We start from the raw sequence: 25,212 nt of genomic DNA, 5'->3' as shown, positions 1-25,212 counted from the left end.
GGGCGTGAGCGACGGTGCAGTGGTGTGACAGCAGTGTGCTGTGTGCAGGTGTCTCTGGAGATGGGCAAGATCTATGTGGAGGGTGTTGGTGAGGTGCAGGAGTATGTGGACGTCTGCGACTATGCTGTAGGACTGTCCCGTATGATCGGCGGACCCATTTTACCCTCAGAAAGTGAGTTCTGGTTACGCAGATCAGCAGGGCTGTGGTGCTGTTGAGATGAATGCAGACACTGAGTGTTGTTTCTGTGTGCTCTGAGGGCCGGGTCACGCGCTCATCGAGCAGTGGAATCCTGTGGGTTTGGTAGGAATCATCACTGCCTTCAACTTTCCTGTGGCTGTATATGGCTGGAACAATGCCATCGCTCTCATCTGCGGCAACGTCTGTCTTTGGTTAGACCTCAGTCAGTGCAGGATGTATGATTACAGCATTCAGTGTGCAGTCAGTGACATGTATTTCTTTGCTGGACAGGAAAGGAGCGCCAACAACACCCCTCACGAGCGTCGCTGTTACCAGGTATGGTTTTCTGTCATCTGATATGGATCCGTTTCCCACCGAATTCTCATTTCACATGTATTGCAGGGTGAAATACCTTATCAGATAAGAAAAAAAAAAAGGCATGTATTGCAGGGATTATTATTTTATTTGAAAAGATTTGATATATTGTTGGTTTTTTTTTTTTTTTTTTTTTTTTCTTTATTGATTGGTTTGTTTGAAGAAAAAATTCTCATTTCACATGAGAAACTTTTTGGTAACAATAGAAAATATGAGTGAGAAAAAAATGGCAAAACCATTTCATATTGAGGGGACTCTAACATGTCGGAGAGAAGCTTTTTGTGGCAGAACGGTGAATGACATTTATTAAGCATTTATGTGAAAATGTATAAGTTTCATGGAATTAATTTAATAGACAATATTTTTTTTTTAATTAATAAACTTTAAACTATGCTGCAAAAAACAGAGTGGAGAAAAATTAAAAAAAAAAGAATCCAGAAAAATTCAACCAGATATAGCGGAATTTGGAAAAAAATAAAACTGGATTTAGGAGGGAAAAAAAAAGGATTTTGTGGTTTATTTTAACATACTATTATTTCATACGTACTATTATTATTACTACTACTACTAGTATGTATCAGTAGGTCTTTTCTATATATAATATATGTATATATATATATATATATATATCTATATATATCGATATATATTTATATAGGGCATATATATATATACATCCGGCATTTATATGCATAGATCATACATACATGTGTACATACATACATACAGCGACATACATATAAATAAATAAATAAATAAATAAATAAATAAATAAATCCAAATAAATAAATAAATAAATAAAGCAATATTTTAAGTTTTAGTTTTTGTTCATTATGCATTTTAAAAACTCTAATTAATCGGTATTGGCCAGTGTGGTCCAACCTGGCTATCGGTTTTGGCAAAATCCACTATTGGTCGACCTCTAGTATGAACACTGTCATTGTGGGGAGACACTGCTCAGCTAACCAAGAGTTTCTCATGGTTAAGTGTAGACCTTTTTATCTGCCGCGGGAGTTCACTTCCACCATAATAACTGCAGTCTATATTCCACCGAATGCTAATGTCAAGCTTGCTTTGAACGAACTTCACGTGGCCATTAGTAAACAACAGACTGCTAATTCACCCGGAGGCTAATGCTTTTATTATCACGGGTGATTTTAATCTGCTCCAAATTTAAGACGGAGTGCTCAGTACCAGGAGAAATTTCACCAGCCTGTTTCCTGCCCCACACAGAGGAGACAAAGCTTTGGATCATGTTTACACAAACATTGATGGAGCTTACACCGAGACCCCCCTTCCCCACCTCGGAGCAAGTCTGATCACCTTTCATGTTGTTTTTGCACCCCAAAGTATTCACCCCTCATCAACCGTGTGAAGCCATCAGTGAGAACCATCAAAGTGTGGCCAACTGGAGCAGACGCTTTACTTCAGGACAGGTTTCAACACACGGATCCTAAAATGGAGTGCATGTTTGCAGATTCTGCAGGCTGCCAATGTGGCTCGTCAAACGGACATCGACAATAACTATACCTTTGTCTGTACTGGATTACATCAACACCACCTAATTGACAGTGTTAACAACAGAAAAACAGATCACAAGCATCACCCTAATCACAGAAGCCATGGATGAACAAGGAGGTGCTGACTTCTGCTGAAAGCCCGCAAAACTGCCTTCAGGGCAGATGGACTTTATTCAGGCCTACAGTAAATCCAGGGCTAACCTGAGGAGGGGCATAATAAAAAAAGGCAAGTTTTAATACTGTTGTTATTCTTATTCTTCAAGCTGAAAGGTAGTTCGGGGATGTTTTAAACACTTTTCCAACTCTGACATTTATTTGAAACCCCGACGCATGTGCAGGGCATCCAGGTCATCAGTGACTACAAGCCAAGCAACTCCGCTCCAACGGTCACGGACGTCTGACCTTCCTTAACGAGCTAAAAATTACTTTTATGCTCGCTTGGGAAAAACAGCGACAGCAAGGATTAACGGCCACCAAAACCACACACTCAGCAGACCATCCAACCTCTCAAACTCACCTCCTCAGATGTCCACATTGCATTGAGCCGGATCAACGCACACAAGGCTGCCGGCCCGGATGGCATTTCTCTGGACGATGTGCTTAGAGCATGTGCAGAGCAGCTTGCAGTGGGTCTTCACAGACATTTTCAGACCTGTCCCTCAATCGGCAAGCCAACTGTGCCAACATGTTTTAAGTCCACATCCTATTGTGCCACACTCTCTCCCCAATGTGCCTGAATTTTGACTACCGCCCTGGTAGCACTCACACCCATCATTATGAAGTGCTTCGAGCGATTTGGTCCTAGCACACCTCAAAGACTGCCTCCCACCCACACTGGACCCACATCAATTTGCCTACCGCAGAAAAACAGGAGCACAGAGGATGCAGTATGCACAGTGCTGCACTTTTTGCACTCACACACTTGGACAATAACAACACATATGTACGGTCTTTTGTTTGTTGACTTCAGTTCAGCATTTAACACCGTCATTTCCTCCAAGCTGACCACAAAACTTGGAGACCTGGACATTACACCTCCCTCTGCACTACTGGATCATTATGGACTTTCTGACCAACAGGCCTCAGCATGTTAGGTCAGGCCACACCTGCTCCACAAACCCATTACACTGTAGACACCGGCGTAACCACAGGGCTGTGTGCTGAGCCCATTGCCTCTACTTCCCCTGTATACCCACGACTGCAAGCCTGTGCATGGATCCAACGTGCCATTATTAAGACTTTGCAGATGAACACCACAGTGATTTTGGCCTCCATCAGAGACAATGATGAGACTGCCTACCAGGGAGGAGGTACAGCACAAACTGGCCACACGGTGCGCTGGGACAAGTCTGATCACCTGCTCCTTAACACCAGTAAAACAAAGGAGCTCATTGTGGACTTCAGGAAGAAGAAAGGAAGCAACGCATGACTTCCAGGTTTTCAACATTAACTGGATGGTTGTTGAACTGTGTCTCCAGCATTGATTCAAGTTCCTGGGAACCACCATGACACGGAGGACCTGTCCTGGACTACAAACACCTCCAGCCATGGTCAAGAAGGCTGCACCACGCCTCTTCTTCCTCAGGACACTGAAGAAGAACCAGGGGCTGACCTTCAGCCATCCTGGTGAACTTTTTTACCGGTGTGCGATCGAGAGCATCCTGACTACAGTTGTATTACAGTCTGGTACAGGGAACTTGCTCGAGCTGGCTGACGCAAAGCACTGCAGAGGGTGGTGAACGGCCAACTGCCCAACGCATCACAGGGACACCACCCTCCTGCTCACCTTGAGGACATCCAGAGGAAACGCTGTGTACGTCACAAGCTCGCAGCATTCTTCCTGGACGTCCTCATCACCCTGACCATGGACTGTTTAACCTCCTGCCCTCCGGGAGGCGCTTCAGGAGCCTCCGGACAAGGACCAGCAGATCCAGGAACAGCTTTTTCCCTACAGCTGTCTCCTTACTGAATTCTGCCCTCTGATACCCTCCAACACACCCACACACACACACACACACACACCAAACACACACACCCTCACCCCTCCTCAAAACTACATCTGGCTTACAAACAAACAAACAAAAACAGTTCACTTGTTATTACTTGCACTACTGTCTGTTCATCCAGAATACTGAATGATCCATTTGCACACTGAAATATTTTTCTATGCACTTTTTACTGTCCATTGCACTAGTGTAAATGATGTTCATATGCTCATAGTTTCTGCTTATAGTGTACATACACTTACATAATCCATCTGTATAGTATGTTCATAGTACACCTATCTGTATATCATGCTGGTAGTATTTAATAATCCGTAAATTATGTCCATAGTACTGCTTTATCTGTATATTTATTTTATATTTTCTAACATATTGTAGACACTGTTTATCCTGTACTTACTGCTTATTGCACTTCTGGTTAGGTGCTAACTGCATTTTGTTGCCTTGTACCTTACATGGACACTGTATATCCTGTACTTACTGCTTATTTAAAAAAAGTATCTTCAAATGTCATAGTGATTTAATTTTATACCATCATTTACTCACTCAAAAGTTATTTTAAACCTGAATGAGTTTCTTTCTTCTGCTGAAAATAAAAGTTATTTTGAATACTGTGGAAAACCAAACAGTTGTTGGTTCACAGTGACTTCCATATTATTATTTTTTTCCTACTATCAAGTCAGTGTGGACCAGCGACTGTTTGGTTACCCACATTCTTCAAAATATCATCTTTTATGTTCAGCACAAGAAAGAAATTCATACAGGTTTGGAACAACGTGTGAGTAAATAACAGAAATTAAATTTTAGCGTGAACAATCCCTTTGATGACAGTCGGCAGCATGTTTAGTTCTGTCCCTTAAAGAGCTGCACGCATCTAACATACAGACATGAATCCGTTTCTCTCTCAACAGTTTACTTTTATTTTAGACATGACCAATTGTAAACCTTATATGTAAACCTTGTGTGTTTTGACAGTATTACCGCAAAATATAACTTCGGTTCAGTGATCAGGCGCTGTTGGACAGACTTTTAGTGCGCATGCTTCAGGTATACATGCTCAGAAAAAGCGCTCGTCAGAACAGCGTGCAAATGAAACATTTAACCGGCAAGGCTTTAAAGCACATGCATATAATGTGGTTTTGTGATTGTGAATAAGTGCAGTATCCCGTGAGAGTAACTCTGCCGCTGAGTTAACACTGATGTGTAGGGATGTAACGATTAACCACGAGCTGGTTGAAAATCGATTCAAATATGTGACAAATCGGTTGAGATGCTAAAGAGATTGCGATTCAATTAGAGGTAGGATTTTATATGAATGCATGTTTGAGGGGAACTTACTGTTTTTAGAAAAGTTTAGATGGTAGTTTTTTCTTTTCATCTTTCCTCTGTATAAAGCATATTAAAGTTCATAAGTGCAGCCCTGTTTTGTTAACAGCGGTAACGAAGGAAACGCTTTAAGCTCCACCTGCTGGCAGAGAGTGAGTCTGCGTCTTGTTCAGCTCGTCTGCTGTTTCATGCAGATATTTTTATGTACAGTTTCACAAAACTCAAGTCAGACCATTCTGTTTTTGATAAATTATACAATCTAATTTACATTAAAAACTGCTCATGTTGCATGTATGCAGCATCTTTGTTTGGATCATGATTAAAATTCAGTGGTTGCCTCTAATTTTAAATGGAGAGATCTATTTTATTTGTGTTATTTATTTGATTTGGGGCTTGTTTTAAAATTTCAATTTAGTTTTTTTATTTACATTTACATTCTATTTAAATTTAGTCATTTGGCAGATTCTTTTATCCAAAGTGACTTACAAATGAGGACAATGGAAGCAATCAAAACCAACAAAAGAGCAATGATATGGAAGTGCTGTATTATTAGTTATGTTTCAATTTCACAAAGAAATGTACAGCATTTTGTCCAAGCAATAATAAAAGGACACATTTAATTAATAATTTGTCTTAAATATAATGTTTAAATTATTTTTATTTTTTTTAAATCGTGAAGCGAATGGAATTGAATCATGAAATCCCTCGTGAGGGAATTGAATCGTGAATCTTTACATCCCTACTGATGTGAATGCATGTACAGTATTTTGAGACGGAGACGGCAGAACTGCAGCTGATAGAATGTGCCTGTAGCATGATGCTGCGATATTTCTTCAAAAGCAGATCATTTTTAAGTTTTTTTTGTTGTTGATGATAAATAGTCGTATTGTTGAAAACCTATTGTGACGCCTGAATAAGTATAATTATCTCCCAGAGCTCACTCACATCATCGCATTTCCAAATGTCAGGCATTTAAAAAGCACTGATTTTGGACTAATAATGTATTGTGTACCCTAGTTTTAATTCATAGAGTTTCTAAAGGTCTTTAGCTGTGCTGTGTTTCGTGTTTGTGTGTAGGATTGTAGCTGAGGTGCTGGAGCGTAATCATCTTCCTGGAGCGATCTGCTCTATGACCTGCGGAGGTGCTGACATTGGGTATGACACGAATACACAAATAAAGCACATCTGTGCTCTCCCCAGTTTAGCACTTCACAGTCACATGAGACCATTAGTACATCAAGAACCAGAACCAAACTCTTACTGTACAGAGAAAAGCATTCAGTCCTGTGTGTGTGTGTGTGTGTGTGTGTGTGTGTGTGTGCGCAGCACGGCCATGGCTAAAGATGAGCGAGTGGGTCTGCTGTCCTTCACAGGCAGCACTCAGGTGGGCAAACAGGTGGCCATGATGGTACAAGAACGGTTCGGTGAGTTTTATTATTCATATTACATTTACTCAGTTAGCAGGTGCTTTTATCCAAAGCGACTTACACATGAGGACAATAGAAGCAGTCAAAACCAACAAAAGACTAAGTGCTGTGATGACTCCCAGTTAGTCTAACCGTTTTTTAGTTGCAATTTGCTTTTTTTTCCAATAAATAAAAGTAGATAATATAAATAGAATAGAGAGAGCTAGTGTTAAAGGGTCAAGCTTTTTATATATAATAAAAAAAAAGTGACTAATAACATATCACATTAATATCAAATCATACATCAACCTGATACAATCACGTTACATGCTGGGCTTAAAGTTCTCTGGCACCGTGCTGGATCTCCGTGCGGCATTTGGCTGCAGGAAAAAAAAAGATAGTTGTCCTACATTTAAAAACACTTGTTGATATCACGTTTGAGTTCATGAGTTTGCCTACCAATGTATTAGAAGGAACACAGCTTTCACTCTCAAACAAACTAACATTACTAGCCAATCAGAAGTTTTTGCTCTTATAAACATGAGACACGGATTATCTGATGAATGGAAAAGAAGCCTGGGTCTCAAGCACCACACACTGAAAAAATTTTGGTCAAAGATTTACATCTAGCGTCTTATTTACATAGAAAATATATTTAAAAAAGCAGCGGAGCTTAGTAAACAGCTCAGAGTAATCATCTTATCTCCATGAGAATGATATGATTGCCAGAACAGATTTACCGGGATTTTAGAAAAGGTCCTCATCATACTTGATCTCTTAACGGTAATTTACCAGTAAAGACTGTATGTGTGAACGGGGTAAACTCTTCCTCTGCAGCGTTCATCTGGGAAAACTTACTCGATTTGTAACGTAAATCATTTAAACCTATGCCAACACAGGAGAATACATCAACATATTTCTAAATATGCAATTTATTGTACATCGCAATTTCAAAATAAAAGTTTCTGACTTTGCATGTGGTTAAATATTAAAATTAAACGTAGTTGAATCACATGAAACGTCACCAGGCCGTTGGCGCCCTCTGCAGGTATTTGTTATGATATAGGCATATTATAATATGTATTTAACAGTGTTGTTCAATAAAACCATGTACTTGGTTTTGATACTTTATTTGAGGCCAATTATTATTGCCTCATCGTTACTTTATATATAAATATAGTCATATTAAAGCCTGTTTGTCCACTTAGTTCTTTTTGTATTACTAAAAAATATGAGATTACTTGATTAGCAAAATAATCATTAGTTAAGCACTATATTAGTTAAAACTAGGGATGCACGATAAATATCGGCACAATATTAATGCGCACCTCTTCAGTAAAGCCGGTTCTGTAATCAGCGGTAAATCTCTACACATGCATGCTTTCACGTGGAGCAGCATTTACTACACAGAGCCGTTGTTCACTAACAAGTTGCGCAAAACGGCGATCCTATTATGTGTATGTTTTGCGTAGCTTGTCAGTAAAACAATGGTACAACGTGCTGATATTTATCGTGCATCCCTAGTTAAAACATTTCAAAATACTACTGCATTGTTTTACTTTTTGTGATTTAAAAGACAAATATTTTGTCATTTGAAACATTTCTTAAAGTATTAAAGGGATACTCCATCCCAAAATGAAAATGTTGTCATTAATCACTTACCCTCATGTCATTCCAAACCCATAAAAGCTTTGTTCGTCTTCGAAACACAATTTAAGATATTTTGGATGAAAACAGGGAGGCTTGTGACTGTCCCACAGACTGGCAAGTAAATAACAGTGTCAAGGTCCAGGAAAGTATGAAAAACATTGTCAAAATAGTCCATCTGTCATCAGTGGTTCAACCGTAACATTATGAAGAGACAAGAATACTTTTTGTACATGAAGACAACAAAAATAATGACTTTATTCAAGAGTTCCTCTCCTCTGTGTCTCTCCACATCAGCGTAGCGCCATTTTGGCAATTCTGTGCTGATTTGGAGAGACGGAGGAGAGGAACTGTTGAATAAAGTCATTATTTTGGACTGATGCTAACAACAAATTTACTGAAACCAACTGATAAGTGCTGCCATATCTGTTGCATATGAGAAACATTAAACAGCAAATGTGCCAAAAGTGGAACAAAACAGAGCTACTTGTTTGAACTGCGCTCAAAGACACCAGCGTGAGTTCAGAGCAAATGCGTTTACTCGCTGGCTTCTCAATCACACAGTGTTATGAGATCCAGTGAGAAGCAGACATCTCCGACACAAACCACCATTGTCTTAGTTATTTAACAACGCTGATATTCTCACCAACACTGACACAGAAGAACAAGAGACACAGAGTGACAGCGATTTAATTAGAAGGCTTTTCAGTCCACAGATCCTCAATATTCAGCACAGATTTGTTTGTCTTGTTCTTATGATAAAACCACAGTCAACTGTCTGGTTTCTATAACTTTTCCCCAGGAGCAAAAACCTACCTTTAAAATTTAAAAAGAAAAACAGATTTGACATTTATCATGATAATTTTCTTTGTCAACGGATATGAAAAATTTCTGGCCAAATCACCCAGCCGTAGGTATGAGAATTGAATCCTGAAATGTAGTCATCAGGACAACCATAGAACATTGTTTTGGTTACTGATTTAACTTAAGTGATGATTTTTAGAGTAATTATTTTGATTTTATACAGGTCGTCAGCTGCTGGAGTTGGGAGGAAATAATGCCATCATAGGTTTGTTGCATTTTATTTACTGAAAGGGTCTTCTCTTTGAATTAAATGTATTAGTCTTTTAAGTTATTCTAACTGAAACTGTAGGGCTGCAACAATTAGTTAATGTAATGAAAATAATCCACAAGCCTTTCAATGTTTAATATAGTACACAAAGTCATTGCAGAATGTTTTTCCCCAGTGTTTGAGGATGCTGATCTTAATCTGGTCGTGCCGTCTGCTGTCTTTGCCTCTGTGGGAACTGCTGGCCAGCGCTGCACTACTACCAGACGATTGGTTAGTATAGTGTGCTAAAGATAAGTTTAACCAGACAGGTTTCAGTCTGATTGTTATTCATGTGATTTCTTGTTGGATTAGATGCTGCATGAAAGTGTACATGACGATGTTGTGGAGAGGATCGCTAAAGCTTACAAGCAGATCCGCATCGGGGACCCCTGGGACCGTAAGTTCAGTAGAGAATCATGGGTCTCCATCACTGATAATTGCATGGACAGTTTGTATTTACATGCACAGGAACAGTTTTTTTTTTTGCACAAATTTGTACGTGCATGTGTGTGTGTTAGTGTGTGTGTACATTAAAACTTAGCTTTAGGTATTTTTTAGCACAAAATACTTTTTTTTTTTTTTTTTTTTTTTTTTTTTTTGTGAGGTGCAAATAACTAGAGGTATGAACAGATCAGTCATTGTCTTGTAATTGAGATCCAAAAAAAACCTCTAAAAACATGTTCTGACAGGTTTTTGACTATGAAATTAAACTAGATAAAGATCATTCAGAAAACAAGTCTTTAATTTCAACATCAGTTGGAAAAAAATAAATAAAAAATAAGTGTGTGTGTGTGTATATGTATGTATGTATATATATATATATATATATATACACACACACACACACACAGAGTAACACACACACACAAACAGTGGTTTGAAAAAGTGTTGGCCCTCCTTCCTGATTTCTTATTTTTTTGCATGTTTGTCACACTGTAATGTTTCAGATCATCAAACAAATTTAAATATTAGTCAAAGATAACACAAGTAAACACAAAATGCAGTTTTTAAATGAAGGTTTTTATTATTAACAAAATTTTTATTTTTTATTAAAAACAAAATCCAAAACTACATGGTCCTGTGGGAAGAAGTGTTTGTTAAAACTGTGGTTTATCACACCTGAATTCAATTTCTCCAGTCACACCCAGAACTGATTACCGCCACACCTGTTCTCAATCAAGAAATCTCTTAAATAGGACCTGTCTGAGAAAGTGAAGAAGACCAAAAGATCCTCAAAAGCTAGACATCATGCCGAGATCCAAAGAAATTCAGAAACAAATGAGAAAGAAAGTGATTGAGATCTATCAGTCTGGAAAAGGGTTATAAAGTCATTTCTAAAGCTTTGGGATTCAGCAACCATGATAACAAATTACAAAAACATGGAGCAGTGGAGAACCTTCCCAGGAGTGACCGGCCGACCAAAATTACCCCAAGAGCACAGCGACGACTCATCCAAGAGGTCATAAAAGACCCCACAACAACATCCACAGACCTGCAGGCCTCACTCGCCTCAGTTAAGGTCAGTGTTCATGACTCCACCGTAAGAAAGAGACTGGGCAAAAATAGTCTGCATGGCAGAGTTCAAGACGAAAGACCACTGCTGAGCAAAAATAACATAAAGACTCGTCTCAGTTTTGCCAGAAAACATCTTGATGATCCCCAAGACTTTTGGGAAAATACTCTGTGGACTGACGAGACAAAAGTTGAACTTTGTGGAAGGTGTGTGTCCCATTAAGTCTGGTGTAAAAGTAACACTGCATTTCAGAAAAAGAAGATCATACCAGCAGTAAAATATGGTGGTGGTAGTGTAATGTTATGGGGTTGTTTTGCTGCTTCAGGACCTGGAAGACTTGCTGTGATAATGGAACCATGAATTCTGCTGTTTACCAAAAAATCCTGAAGGAGAATGTCCGGCCATCTGTTCGTGACCTCAAGCTGAAGAGAACTTGGGTTCTGCAGCAGGACAATGATCCAAAACACACCTGCAAGTCCACCTCTGAATGGCTGAAGAAAAACTAAATGAAGACTTTGGAGTGGCCTAGTCAAAGTCCTGACCTGAATCATACTGAGATGCTGTGGCATGACCTTAAAAAGGCGGTTCATGCTGGAAAACCCTCCAATGTGGCTGAATTACAACAATTCTGCATAGATGAGTGGACCAACATTCCTCCACAGCGCTGTAACAGACTCATTGGCAAGTTACCACAAACGCTTGATTGCAGTTGTTTGCTGCTAAGGGAGGCCCAACCAGTTATTAGGTTTAGGGGGCAAACACTTTGGCACAGAGTCCCATGTAGTTTTGGATTTTGTTTTCCCTTAATAATAAAAAAACCTTCATTTAAAAACTGCATGTTGTGTTAACTTGTGTTATATTTGACTAATATTTACATTTGTTTGATGATCGGAAACATTAAAGTGTGACAAACATACAAAAAAAAGAAAGGGGGGCCATCACTTTTTCACACCACTGTATATTTTGTGTGTAAGTGTATATATATATATATATATATATATATATATATATATCAAATAATATATATCTATAATATATATATATATAATTATAAGGGAAGTCGTGGCCTAGCCATGTTAGAGAGTTTGACTCCTAAGCCCCACTGCGGTGCTGTCACTGTGTTGCACTTTGGATGGGTTAAATGCAGAGCACCAATTCTGAGTCCTGGGTCACCATACTTTGGCTGGTTTGTCACTTCACTTTTTTTTCACTTAATTCTGAATACATACACACCACTCACTAGCCTTGCACACACTCTCACTTGTATATCAGTAAATTGGGAGTAACCTTACCTTACAAAGGCATTATAAACCTCAGATTTGATAGTTTAACGTGTATGTTAATGAATTCCAGTCATTCATAAATAGGGCACGTTTACGCTCATTCACAATTAAAACATGAATTACGACTGTGATTTACATGTACAGGAATGCCATGGGATCTTTGGATTCCTTCTCAGGCTTGGCTGCAGTATAAATGCAAAAAGAGATAAATTGGCCTTATTTTGGCCATAGATTTAAAGGTACACTAATTATTTCGGGAATTTTGCCAAATGATGTTGATGTTTGAGAATGAAGGAAGCACCAAAACAAACATTCCTGTACCCCCAACAGGACCTCGACCTCGCCCTAAAGGGTAAATGGTCCCACTTAGTGATCAACTGTAAAAATAACAAATTTTACCCCTTTACCAACACTGGGGAAAACCACCAACCATCAAGAAGGCCTGATTATGTCCATATACTCTGTCATGGCTTTGCAATCAAAAAATGTCGTTATATGGAATTCAATGGTGCAAAAATAGCCACGAACAATAAATGGATGCAAAAAATTTAAATCAGTAATGCTGCACAAAAAACTAACATGCATCAAAGCCAATGTTGTTACTAATCTTTGACGCTGCCCAAGACCGTGCATAAAAGGTAAAAAAAGAATCCAGTCCACAATCACTTTTTTGTATTGAAAATAAGTCATTTTTTTTTTTTTTTGTTTTTTTCCTAAAATCAGTGACATCATTTATGACTGTTTGGTAATTTAAAGAGTCTAAAACTTCTTGGATTTTTTTTAAACATTTGGTAGTTTTTGATCAGGACAATGAGGTTGATTTTATTAGATGTATATGCAAAAATCAATTAGATTTATGCTATTTATCTGATAAATTTTTACAGCAGTTTAATTTAGTGGATGTTTTTCATCCACGAACATAACGAAAGGTAGTGAATTTGCCCCACAGTGTATTTTTGAGTTTTAGAAAATTTTCAAAGCATTTTCCCCAAATATATGTAAAAATAAGATTTGTCACCAAAAACATCATTCCATTTTGCTTAAACACAAGGGATAAGTGGTGTGTGCCACAAAACTAAGACTCAACTTTACCCCCTAGTGGATGGAACGTCCCCCAACCCTGAATCATAAGGGTAAAACTGAACTGAGCTGCAATAATGACATCACTCTGAATCTGTCAATGGATGAACTGCCCTTTAACTGTCATTTTGCATTATTGACACACTGTTTTCCTAATTTAATGTTGTTCAGTTGCTTTGACGCAAACTTTTTTGTTTAAAGCGCTATATAAATAAAGGTGACTTGACTTGACTTAAGCTATGCATAAATACATGATGCCGTTTTATTCATAATTATTTATGCGATATACGAAGTTAGATTAATATATGTAAATTTAGACATTATGCACATTTTTGTTATAGACGGTTGTTACTTCATTGCATTGAATAAACAATTTAATGAGCTTGATTTTGTTTTATTTACGAAGTTAGATTAATATAAGTGGGTGCATAAGTTACAGGTGACATGACAAAAGTTTCCTTAAAATGTCCTAAATCTGCACATAAAGCATAAGAAAGGAAATTGTTTAAATTTTATTTTGTGTTTGACTTAAAACAAAAAATAATTTGTTGTCTGTCTTAATAAATTTGGTAAATTAAAAATACAGTGGTTACATTTAAAACATTTTAAAAAATTCTATTGCTCTTTGTTTTAAAATTTTTTATGTTTTTGGTTGCTCTTTGGGTGTTAAAAATCCAGTAAAAAAAATAATTTTTTTTTACATACTAAATTATGTTTTAAAAAAGAATCAGAACAAAAATTTCAACAAGAGAACTATTTAGGTGTTACGCTTTTCTGCAGAGAGTGACGCTTTGTCAGATTGAGTGAGTATGTTGGGTTGGAGAGGTGTGTGGTTATCTGCAGGAGACACACTTAACAGACAGTGAGTCATCTTGTAAATAAATGTATAACCGGTACTATCAGATCAATTTAATACCTAGTTATTCCGATAAAAATCAGGATGGTTATCACTGCTTAAAGCTACACTAGCTGGACAACCCATTACCCTTATGAATGTCTATATCCCCCCTATGCAGTCCAACAAATTACGCAGGGTTTTTTTCAAGTTTGCTGAATGGCAATGTGAAAAATAGGTAATTGCTGGTGAATTTTAATTGCACACTACTACCAAAAACCTGACAAAATGTTTACCATTAATGATGCCAAAAGCACTTCAAAACAGAGCAACAAGCTCTGAATGAGATGTGTGAAAGAAATTTGGTCTGGTAGATGTTTGGTGAGCTCTGCATCCCAGAGAAGCAATTCTTACAAATAAAGACCTGAACAATCTGTGTTCTTTGCTAGACAGCGGATTGTATGAATTTGCCAATAAACCTAACATATATCTAGCCAATTTATTGCGGAGACCGATCCATCAAGCCCAGGTCATATCCAGTATCAAAGATAAAGAAGGCAAGTGCCATCACGATAACGAAAGTAAGTTAAAGGGTTCATGAAACCCCAAGACTACTTTGTTTTTATGAGATTTTAGCAGAGGTGTTTATGTTTGCCACCTCATAGAAGACAATGTTAGCCATCCGATAATTTTAACTGGTTGGGAAAACGTGGTTAATTTTAAGCTTTTTTGCGCCTAATTTTTCATCTTCCGGGTTTAAATCTACATCGTGTGATGACGTCACAATTTGTGACGTGGCAGTGGACTATAGTACATCGATGACCGCGTCGGTGTCTATTAAATTATTCACGAGACTGCATGTTCTTATCCTATGAGAAGACGCTTCGCTTAATTATTCACAACCGCCATGTGTTGATTCGCTATGACAGACGTTTCATACTGTGACATGACATCGCACACACTGACTGAGAGAAAACGTTCATGGATTGAAGAAGAGTGTTTGTTTTTGTTCTGTAATAAGAGTTCGAGCACCAACACGATTCATTTACTGGTGACCATAACCGTTTTTCCACAAAAAGGCTTATATAAACGCCACAGAAAATAAGCCTTAAAAGTTCTCAGAGGTGCTGCAACAGTGCGTTCACATATATGTTTTCGATGCAGAGTGCAAATGTCTGTGCATTTATTTGTGTTTTTAACTCGATAGGAGTGAAATGAAACTGTCTGTCTCCCCTCTTCTTCCTCCTCTTGCCTCCTTCCCTCCTCGGACCGCTGCGCACCACGCCCACTTTTTTAGCCTTTTTTAAAACTGTGGTGTGTACTAACCCGTGCTGAAACAGTAGGTTTCATGACCCCTTCGATAACAAAGTAATTAACAAAATCTTTATGGCATTTTATAAGAGGCTTTATTCATCCCAGTCAGGCCTTTTTTTCTGGTGATAATATAAATAAATTTCTTGCAAACCTAAATTTACATGAATCAACTGAGGAGCAAAGACAGATGCTAAACAAACCAATTGAACTTAGTGAAATTTTGAATTGTATTAATAGCCTTCCCAAAGGAAAAGCACCAGGGCCCGATGGGTTTACAGTGAAATTTTTTCAGAAATTTAAAATGGAGCTAGGGAGCCTAATGCATGAAATGATACAGTATTCATTTGATTCTGATAGGCTTCCTGACTCCATGACAGAAGCCAACATATGTGTTTTTCTAAAAAAAAAGGCAAATGCCCTGAGGAGTGTGGTTCTTATCGCCCTGTTTCTCTGCTTAATGTGGACACAAAAATTGTGGCGAAGATATTAGCCACTCGGCATGAATCAATTCTTCCCAAATTAATTAATCCTGACCAGACAGGCTTTGTCGAAGGCAGATCCTCAGCTCATTATATCAGAAGGCTTTTTAACATAATTCAGTATTCAAATCAGTATGCAAGTTCTGGATTAGTCATCTCATTAGATGCTGAGAAGGCATTCGATAGGGTCGAATGGCCATATTTATTCTCTGTACTCTCTAAATTTAACTTGGGTGATGCATTTATGAAATGGGTTAGGATTCCCCCACTGCGAGAGTCATTACTAATGGTCTTAAATCCCCTAAGTTTACTTTAGCACGTGGTACCAGACTAGGATACCCAATGTCGCCACTGCTGTTCGTACTGACTATTGAACCGCTGGCTGCGGCCATTAGTGACAACCCATCCATTGAAGGACTTAGATTGGAAGAGAAAACGTATAATATCTCGCTGTACACGGATGACAACATTAATTTACCTTGTCTCTCCAAAACAATCAAAATCAATTCCATTTTTTATTGATTTTATTTTTTTTTTTGCTTCTCTGGGTATAAAATAAATCTTTCAAAGTCAGAAGCAATGCCGTTAAGTAAATCACACTCCCACAACCTTACAGTCTCACACCCATTTAAATGGTCTCCTGCAGGCTTTGTGTATTTGGGCATAAAGATTACACCGAGGCTGGAAAGTCTATATAAAAGCAATTTTGTCCCTATTTTAACTAAAATCAGATCAGATCTGGTGATCTCTTCCTTTATCCTTAGGTCGTGTCCACCTGGTCAAAATGAATATTTTTCCCCGCCTTCTATACCCATTTCAAATGCTACCAGTTCTCATTCCTAACAAAGCACTTAAACAGTTGCGTGGCTCCATTATTTCCTTTATTTGGCGGAAAAAAGACCTAGACTGAGATACAGCTTCTTAACACTTTTGAGCAGATGTGGAGGTCTAGCGGCCCCGGACATTAAGCTATATCAGCTTGCTGCCCAACTTCGTTTTACACTGGAATAATAATAATAATAATACATTTTATTTATAATGCTTTCACAGCTTTCACATGCAAATCTTCTACCATACATACAAAATTCAAACAATGTTTTAAAGCTTGAGTAAAAAGATGTGTCTTAAGAAGTCTCTTAAAACAATCCACAGAAGCAGCATCCCTTGAATGGCACTTGAATGATCCAAACTCAACTTGGGTCAGTGCAGAATCCACAACCCTCGGGCCAATCCCTCTTTACGGAATTTACTATATTTGTCGCTCAAAAAACAGAACTTTAAAATATGAGTAAAATATGGAGATTAGTACGCAAAACAGAAGGGTTCGATTCCCACCTTTCACTACTCACACCCTTGCATAACAACCCAGATTTCCACCCGGGGATGAATTATGCCCTAATACATGTGAAAGACAAAGGAATACATGTCATAGGAGATCTGATGGAGAATAAACAGCTTATGACCTTTGAACAATTCACTGCAAAATATGTTCTGAATAAGAACCTCTTTTTGGTTTACCAAAAGGTTTCATAACAAAAAATCTCAAAGTCTATTCAAATGGTTTCTGCGTATACTCAATTGAGGAACAATTAAATAAACTTACATCATCTCGATCTGGATCCAAAATTTTCTATTCTATTTTGATAAGGGCAAACACAGACAACTCAGATAAAACCAGGGTGTTATGGGAAAAGGACTTCGGGAAAGAAATTCGGACAGCTGATTGGGAAGCCGTATGTGAGATGCCCTCCTATCTTGCCAACAACTCAGCATGGGAAATGCAATTAAAAATTGTTCATCGCTTGCATGTGACTCCAGCCCAAAGACATGAAGTAAACCCAAAATTCTCCAACCTCTGCAATAAATGTAAAAGACTAGAAGGAACCCTCTTCCACTGTTTCTGGAGCTATTCGACAATACAACAATTCTGGATGGGCGTCCTAAGGGAACTTGAAAGTATATTTCGCTGCCCATTACAATTAGGACCAAAGACAAGGACCTCCCATCCAAATTCCAAGGGGCTCACCTTCTTCAAATCCTACTCCACTGTGCCCACAAATGCATACTTGTTAGTTGGATAACAGACCAAGCCCCATCAATAGCACAGTGGATTAACACGGCCAAAGGCCTTGTTCCATATGAAGTTTTTTCAACATCATTGAAAGATAAACCTTTTAAATTTAATAAAATATGGGACCCCTTCTTCAGTTATCTTGGGGCGGGAGAGACACATCTGCTAGAGCTGGGAATACAGAACCTGGCATAGAAAGACTGAATAACTACCCAGTGGTGATGTAATATATTGGTATGCTCATTTTACGTTGCATATTTTATTTTATTATTATTATTATTATTATTATTATTATGTACTTTAATATGTACTTTGTAGAGAATGCAAATGTATAGCTGCTTGGGCATTTTGTATTAGCTCAGATGTGCCAACTGTGTTTAAACCCTGTCAATGTCAAAAGCTTGAAAAAAAGAATTAAAAAAAATTAATTAAAAAAGGTTATAAAAATGTCAGTGATTATCGATACCAACATGAAACACATCATTTTCATATACGTTGATACATTTTCTTGCTGTAATGCCCAGCCGTAACTAGCTTAACATCTAGTTGGGAGCAGGTGTATTTATTATTTTTTTTTGTATCAGCTAACATTTTGAAAATACGAACACATTCATGAATAAAAATAAAAAAAAAGTGTGTGAGTGTGTTTTTATAAGATTTTTAACAAAATATGTTCTTGTTGTGTTTATTGTGTAAGGTTGATTGTTTATGAATGTTTGTTAAAAAACAGTATATAATGTAAGCTTGTGCAATATTTATGGGCTTGCTCTTAAATGGTGACCGTGTAAATGATTAAAAATAATTTAAATAATCTTTTTTTTTTTTTTTTTTTTTTTTTTCTGGTGAAATACAATTTTATTGAAAAATGCCATCTCTAGTATGCACAGTTAGTAAATGAGACCTAATGTGTTATATGTCTGTTGCATTAATTCTTATGCATTTGTTAACAGCAAACACTCTTTATGGACCTCTGCACACCAAACAGGCTGTTCAGCAGTATCTGGCAGCCATAGACCAAGCAAAGCAGCAGGGCGGCACTCTTGTGTGTGGGGGAAAGGTAACACTTTTCATTCACTGTAAATAGTTGCAGTATGTTGTCATTATTACATTAGAAACAGGGCATCTTCTGACTGTTACTGCCCTACATTTGTGACCATGATGTTTCTCTAAATCAGTGCTTCTCATTAAAGGGATAGTTCACCCCAAAATGAAAATTAGACCATGATTTACTCACTCTCAAGCCATTCTAGGTGTATACGACTTTCTTCTTTCAGACGAATCAAACTAGAGTTATATTAAAAATTGTCCTGGCTCTTCCAGGCTTTGTAATGGCAGTGGGTGGGTGTTTCTGTTCCAGCAGTCCAAAAGACATGCAATAAAGCACATCCATCCGTAACAATAAGGGCCTTACATGGTTCAGGGGGGTGAATAAAGGCCTCCCGTAGTGAATCCATGCGTTTTTGTAAAAAAAAAAAAACATTCTAAAAATGTAAAACATTATAAACTCTTTTATCTAACTTCCGCTAACTGTCATACATGCAAGCGGTTCTGAGCAGATGGAAAATTGTATGCTATTACTTCTCTGTGAAACATGGTTACATGTGTTCAGTCATTCCTCAATGACCAGGAATCGTGTCCACCTCCGTTCTCCGCTTCCGCTAACTCTCTAGCCGACTGCGTAAACGCCCACCATTTAAAAAAAAAAAAAAAAAAAAAAAAAAAAAGCGCAAGCGGGGTGTGTGGAGTGTGTGATTGTTAGTTGTATATTTATACTAAAGAAAAACTTATGTAATATGAGATTACTTTGGCTTCGAAATGACAGACGCCAAACAAAAAAGGTAACGTTAATTTGCAAGAGCTGTGTCACAAAACATATCAAGAGCTCCCTGATCAGTTCTGCTTTCAGTGCTGGAGAATATAAGATACATTCTTAGATGTTTTTATTAGTACATATACGTTATCTTCCACCTTTTATCTCCCCAACAGATTCTAATTTGAAAGAAGTTTATAATGCATGTTCACTATTCCCAATTCAGAAGAGTGCACACAGCCTGTCTCTCTGAATGCTTCTCATACTCGCTCCTCTCTGCCGCGTCTCACGGAGGATCCGTTACACGTGCCGCACACACACAGCCTGTTTCATAATGTTCGGTTATACTCGCGCGTGGCTCCACAACGCACGTCTCCACGAACGTGGCAACTCGCGCCTGGCTCAGTGTTTAAAACATTTAGAACACTTGTTCTTAAAAACCCAAATTCTTAAAAAATAATAAATCAGCCTATGTAACCTATGTAATACTTAAAAAATTGACTGAAGTAATACAGTTCTTTATTTACACAAAATAAACTAATCTTTTCTGTGAAATTTAGTAATTAAGTAAATTCTGTAAAAGTAGTAATATCATTATAATATTCCCTGCTAAAAAACAAAACGAAACAAACAAAAAAAAAAAAAAACAATAGAACCCCTCCCAAAACACAATAGAAAATGTATTGGATTTAAGGGTTATTTATACTGGTAGTTATATTGGCTTTATTGTAAACTATTATGGTGTCTACTGGTATTTGATGGATTCTATTTGTGGGATGTAATCTGTCAGATGGGAAACAACAGAACAACAGTTATTTCTATTGGAATAATGCCCGAAACACACTATAAATTATTTTAAAAAATGCTTCTAATAAAAAAGTCTCAGATATATATTTTCATGTGCAGTTTTTGGTCCCACTTTATACTAAGTGGCCTTAACTAATATAAATTTACATTTGAATTAATAATTTGGTACAATACACTTATTGTGTACATACATGTTTTTACATTGTACTTATATTTGAAAAATATCTGCATGTAATTACATATGTAATTGATTTCTGTAACTACATTTATAATTAAACTGTTAACCCATCCCTTACACCTTAACCCAACCTTAAACCTACCCATACCACCAAACCTATTCCTAACTTTACCCGTTTCCCACCTCAATAGCAGCAAAAGTGATTTGCAATACAATATGAACACAAGTACATTGTACTTATTTTTTGATGTAAGTACAAATTAGTTAAGGCCACTTAATATAAAGTGGGACCAAGTTTTTAAACCATGCAGAGATCTCAGACTTTGTTTTTCTGCTGTTGTATGCAGGATGTAATGCATGGTCCAAAAAGACACAAGAGAGGCAATATAACTAAAACAGGTGGTTGGAAACAGCTAATGTTTGTGCCTATTTTTATGTGCATTTTGGAATATTGCATTAAAAAAACGCTGGATGGAAACACCGAGATGTGCGTAAATTCTAAAAATGTGCATTAAAAAGTTATGGACACATTTGAGTAGGATAAACTTTTTATCCAATAAGAAAAAATGTGCATAAATTATAATGGAAACAAATTTACCATATAAACGCCTCCATGCACATTGAAAAAGTCATGTGACTTTGTGCTGTGAGATGGGATAACTTGACTAGCAGCGCACCGATCTCGTTCACAGCATCTGTATGTTGTTCTAGTCGTTCTGAAATGCCTGAGCCAAGTCTGTCGTCAAAGTATTTCTATATAATTACTGTCACGACTGCATTCCCAAACAGCAGGCATCCACCTCTGAAAGCAATGACTGCATTTTTTTATCTGCTACGTCTGAGGCGCAAGTCTTTTATATCATATATGAAAATTATTATATTCAGTGGCTTCTCCTAGTTTTCTTAGTGATATTTAGTGCCAGTTTACCAGGAAGTGACGATTTTGTTCTCTTTGACTCGCTGGATGGAAACGGTGCTTTATTCACAAATGGTTCGTTATATTCCAGTTTTGTGCATAAGTTTAGTTCAAATCTTTGGCCGGAAACATGGATGGAAACGGTGCTTTATTCACAAATGGTTCGTTATATTCCAGTTTTGTCATTTCCCTCTGCAGATTGTGTTACTTTTTTTTGTAGCATTTGTAAAATGTCCATCCATTGGATGAAAAAACATCTTAAACCAAGAGAAAATGGGGCCTGAGTTCATTCAAGTGGACATGCTATTTACTCCAGAAAGAGCTGAATGACTGGACACCATGTAGACCAGCTCTGCTTTCTACATTACAGTATCTACTCAGCTGGGAATACTGAAACAGAGCCTCAGAGCAGAGATTGTTACATTTTTGATCCGTTCCTCTCTCAAGCTTCACCTGCTTAATTCTCACAAAGTCAGATGACTTAACTTGAAGCATTTTGTTTCATTGCTGAACTTTTTAATGTTTGAAAGGTTACTTTTTGGGTTCACTTTTTTATTTCAAAGATGTTAATTCAACAGGCGGAAAATCAGACAGCATCCATGTGCACTGCTCTAGCACGATCTAGAGCTCACCCACTGGAAACTCCCTTGTTTCATTTTGCTGCTTTGAAAAAGATCAGTTTTGTCTCTTGTATTTATTGCCTGTTTGTGAAATGTAAGCTTTTGCATTTTTTACCTTCATTACCGAGATGATGTATTGAATTTGAGCACTGAATTCTGATTCAGGTTATGGATCGCCCGGGTAACTATGTGGAACCTACCATTATCACTGGACTGCCACACGACGCTCCCATAGTTCACACAGAGACCTTCGTGCCTATCCTTTACGTGCTTAAATTCAAGGTGGGCTGCTTTATTGCCTTCTGGTTTTGCATACTTTGTTATATTACATAATTAATAATTTCCCCACTGGTTTCAGACAGAGGATGAAGCATTTGCCTGGAATAATGAAGTGAAACAAGGGCTCTCCAGCAGCATCTTCACTAAAGACATGGGTCGAGTGTTCCGCTGGTTAGGGTAAGTGTGCGGGAGCGCTGTCGGTTTACATGTCAGGGACTTGTCCTGGTCTTGGTGAGTTCGTTTAGTGGGTTGAATAGAGTGTAACAGTTGTTTGTGTATAGCCCCAAAGGCTCTGACTGTGGCATTGTGAACGTCAACATTCCAACCAGCGGCGCAGAGATCGGAGGAGCGTTTGGTGCGTATCTACACATCATTCATCACACGGTGTTCCTGGGTTCCTTTAGACACGGTGTCTGTGTGTGAGCACAGAAAACCATCAGTATAAATATAACCTCGCACAGCCGTAGTGAAATAAACGCTTTTGATTTTCCAGGCTGTTCATGGGTAGCACTAGGGCTGGGTACTGTTCAAAATCTTTCGATCCGGTGCCAATTTCGATACCTCAGTTTCGATACCAGTTCCTAACGATACTTTTTTCGATACCAATTTTATGAAATCCATTTTAACAAGATTACAGAACACATTACCTCAGAAAAACTTTGGTTTTATTTTTTCAGTTTGACTCATGCTCCTTAGCCAGTGCACAAATGAACAAAAAATGTTTTATAAAGAGCTCATGCTCACCAAAGCTGAATTTATTTTAATAAAAAATACAGTAAAACTTGTAATATTGTGAAATAGTATTACAATTTAAAATCTTATTTGAATATATTTCAAAATGTAATTTATTCCTGTGACTTCAAAGCTGAATTTTCAGAATCATTACTTCAGTGTCACATGACCCTTCAGAAATATGAAAACAGTTCGCTGCTTAATATTTTTGTGGAAAACTGATACATTTTTCATGATTCTTTTATGAAGAAAAAAAATTCAAAAGAACAGCATTTATTTAAAAATGAAATATTTTGTAACGTAACATGTTTTAATGTCACCTTTGATAACTTTAATGCATCCTTACTGGAAAAAAATTCTGACTAACCAACACATTTTTGAACGGCAGTGTACATTCCGTAGTTATTATTTATTGCAATATAAACACTGTCAGAGTGATCAACAAGGTATCTCTTCATTTACCAGTCGAAGACGGGCAACTTTCTGCTCTTATGTTTACTCCGTGCACTGTCAAGGTCTTCATCATATTTGTCGTGGTACCGGTCTTTGCAGCAATTATTTTACTGCAAATACTGCATCGCGTGCTGTTGGCATCGAGCCTGGAGAAATGTACCCACACTTTTGATCGACTTTCCACATCTTTAAGGTATTATGTGTGTGTGCTCGCGTCTCATATAAATATGCGCGTTGAGAGTTTGTGTGCGCGCGCGCCTCATACAGTCTATGGTATGTGCGCAGAGAGTTCTGCGCGTCTCGTGTGTGTGTCTATGGTATGTGCGCAGAGAGTTCTTTATGTGTGTTGTTTGTGCATTTGATATGTACTTGTTTGAGCACTGACGTTGACGAGTTAACTCCTTAGGTATCGAAATCTGGAACCGAACAACATGTCGTTTTTCGATACTCAATAGTATCGAGGCAGTGTGGTCGGTACCTAAAAAGTATTGAACTCGGTACCCAGCCCTACTGGTCATGTGTTGAACTGCATAGTGAGGATGTCTAACAGGAAGTGCTTTGCAATGCTTGTGCAAATTGACTTGCACAATTCCCTGACACTTTTATCAGTTAATAAATCTGAATTATCGTGGATTCTAAACTGATTCTTTAAATGTTATGTCAAAATAATCTCCAATTCCCTAAAAAGCACCTGGTTCTGCTTCACTCGGGTCTCAAGTCCGTGGAGAAACAGACTTTCTGAGAGCAGTTCGTAGGTCCAGCATAATTTCAGTGGAAAAGGAATGTCAGGAATGTATCTCTGTCTGAAAGCTTTGTCTGTCAGCCTCAGCTCATTTTCCAGTTGAACTGTGGTATGTGCTGTCCACGGTGTAACGTTGTGTTTGCACAGGAGGTGAGAAACACACAGGAGGCGGCCGCGAGTCCGGCAGTGACTCATGGAAGCAGTACATGAGAAGATCCACATGGTGAGTGTCGGTCTACATCAGATCCTCAGGAAGCATGCTTGAAATAAAACATGGAGTTTATCATTCACCTTTTTCCTACGCCATGACGCTTTGTAAACGGAAGTTACTCCCATGATTTGTGCTTTAAGTAAAAAGTTGAGTTTATCATTCACCTTTTAAGCATGTTCAAAAACTGGGTACTATGAGGTGACCTTCAGCCATCATCATTAACATATTACTTTCAACATACCATGAATGACTCCTACAGATCCTCCTCCTGTCCGCAGCAAAAGAGATGTGAGGATTTGGAGGGAAAAATGAAAGATTCTTAG

General features: G+C 37.9%; 1 protein-coding gene across 1 annotated transcript in view; it reads left to right on the top strand.

The window, feature by feature from the left end:
* The window catches only part of aldh7a1 (aldehyde dehydrogenase 7 family, member A1), a 29,537-nt gene extending 4,604 nt beyond the window's left edge, over positions 1 to 24,933 (top strand). Inside the window, exons 5-17 of the mRNA XM_042731955.1 lie at positions 49 to 172; positions 258 to 390; positions 470 to 514; positions 6,480 to 6,557; positions 6,729 to 6,826; positions 9,483 to 9,524; positions 9,703 to 9,797; positions 9,879 to 9,963; positions 19,092 to 19,198; positions 22,638 to 22,754; positions 22,831 to 22,928; positions 23,033 to 23,106; positions 24,826 to 24,933. Of these exons, the coding sequence (XP_042587889.1) occupies positions 49 to 172; positions 258 to 390; positions 470 to 514; positions 6,480 to 6,557; positions 6,729 to 6,826; positions 9,483 to 9,524; positions 9,703 to 9,797; positions 9,879 to 9,963; positions 19,092 to 19,198; positions 22,638 to 22,754; positions 22,831 to 22,928; positions 23,033 to 23,106; positions 24,826 to 24,905 (1,176 nt within the window). The 3' untranslated portion in view covers positions 24,906 to 24,933. The remainder of the gene's footprint in view (positions 1 to 48; positions 173 to 257; positions 391 to 469; positions 515 to 6,479; positions 6,558 to 6,728; positions 6,827 to 9,482; positions 9,525 to 9,702; positions 9,798 to 9,878; positions 9,964 to 19,091; positions 19,199 to 22,637; positions 22,755 to 22,830; positions 22,929 to 23,032; positions 23,107 to 24,825) is intronic.
* The last annotated feature ends 279 nt before the right edge of the window (positions 24,934 to 25,212 follow it).

This window comes from Cyprinus carpio, chromosome B10 (genome assembly GCF_018340385.1).
Source record: "Cyprinus carpio isolate SPL01 chromosome B10, ASM1834038v1, whole genome shotgun sequence".
NCBI lineage: Eukaryota > Metazoa > Chordata > Actinopteri > Cypriniformes > Cyprinidae > Cyprinus > Cyprinus carpio.
The sequence above is the reverse complement of the archived record's forward strand: the minus strand, read 5'-3'. Positions and strand labels throughout refer to the sequence as shown.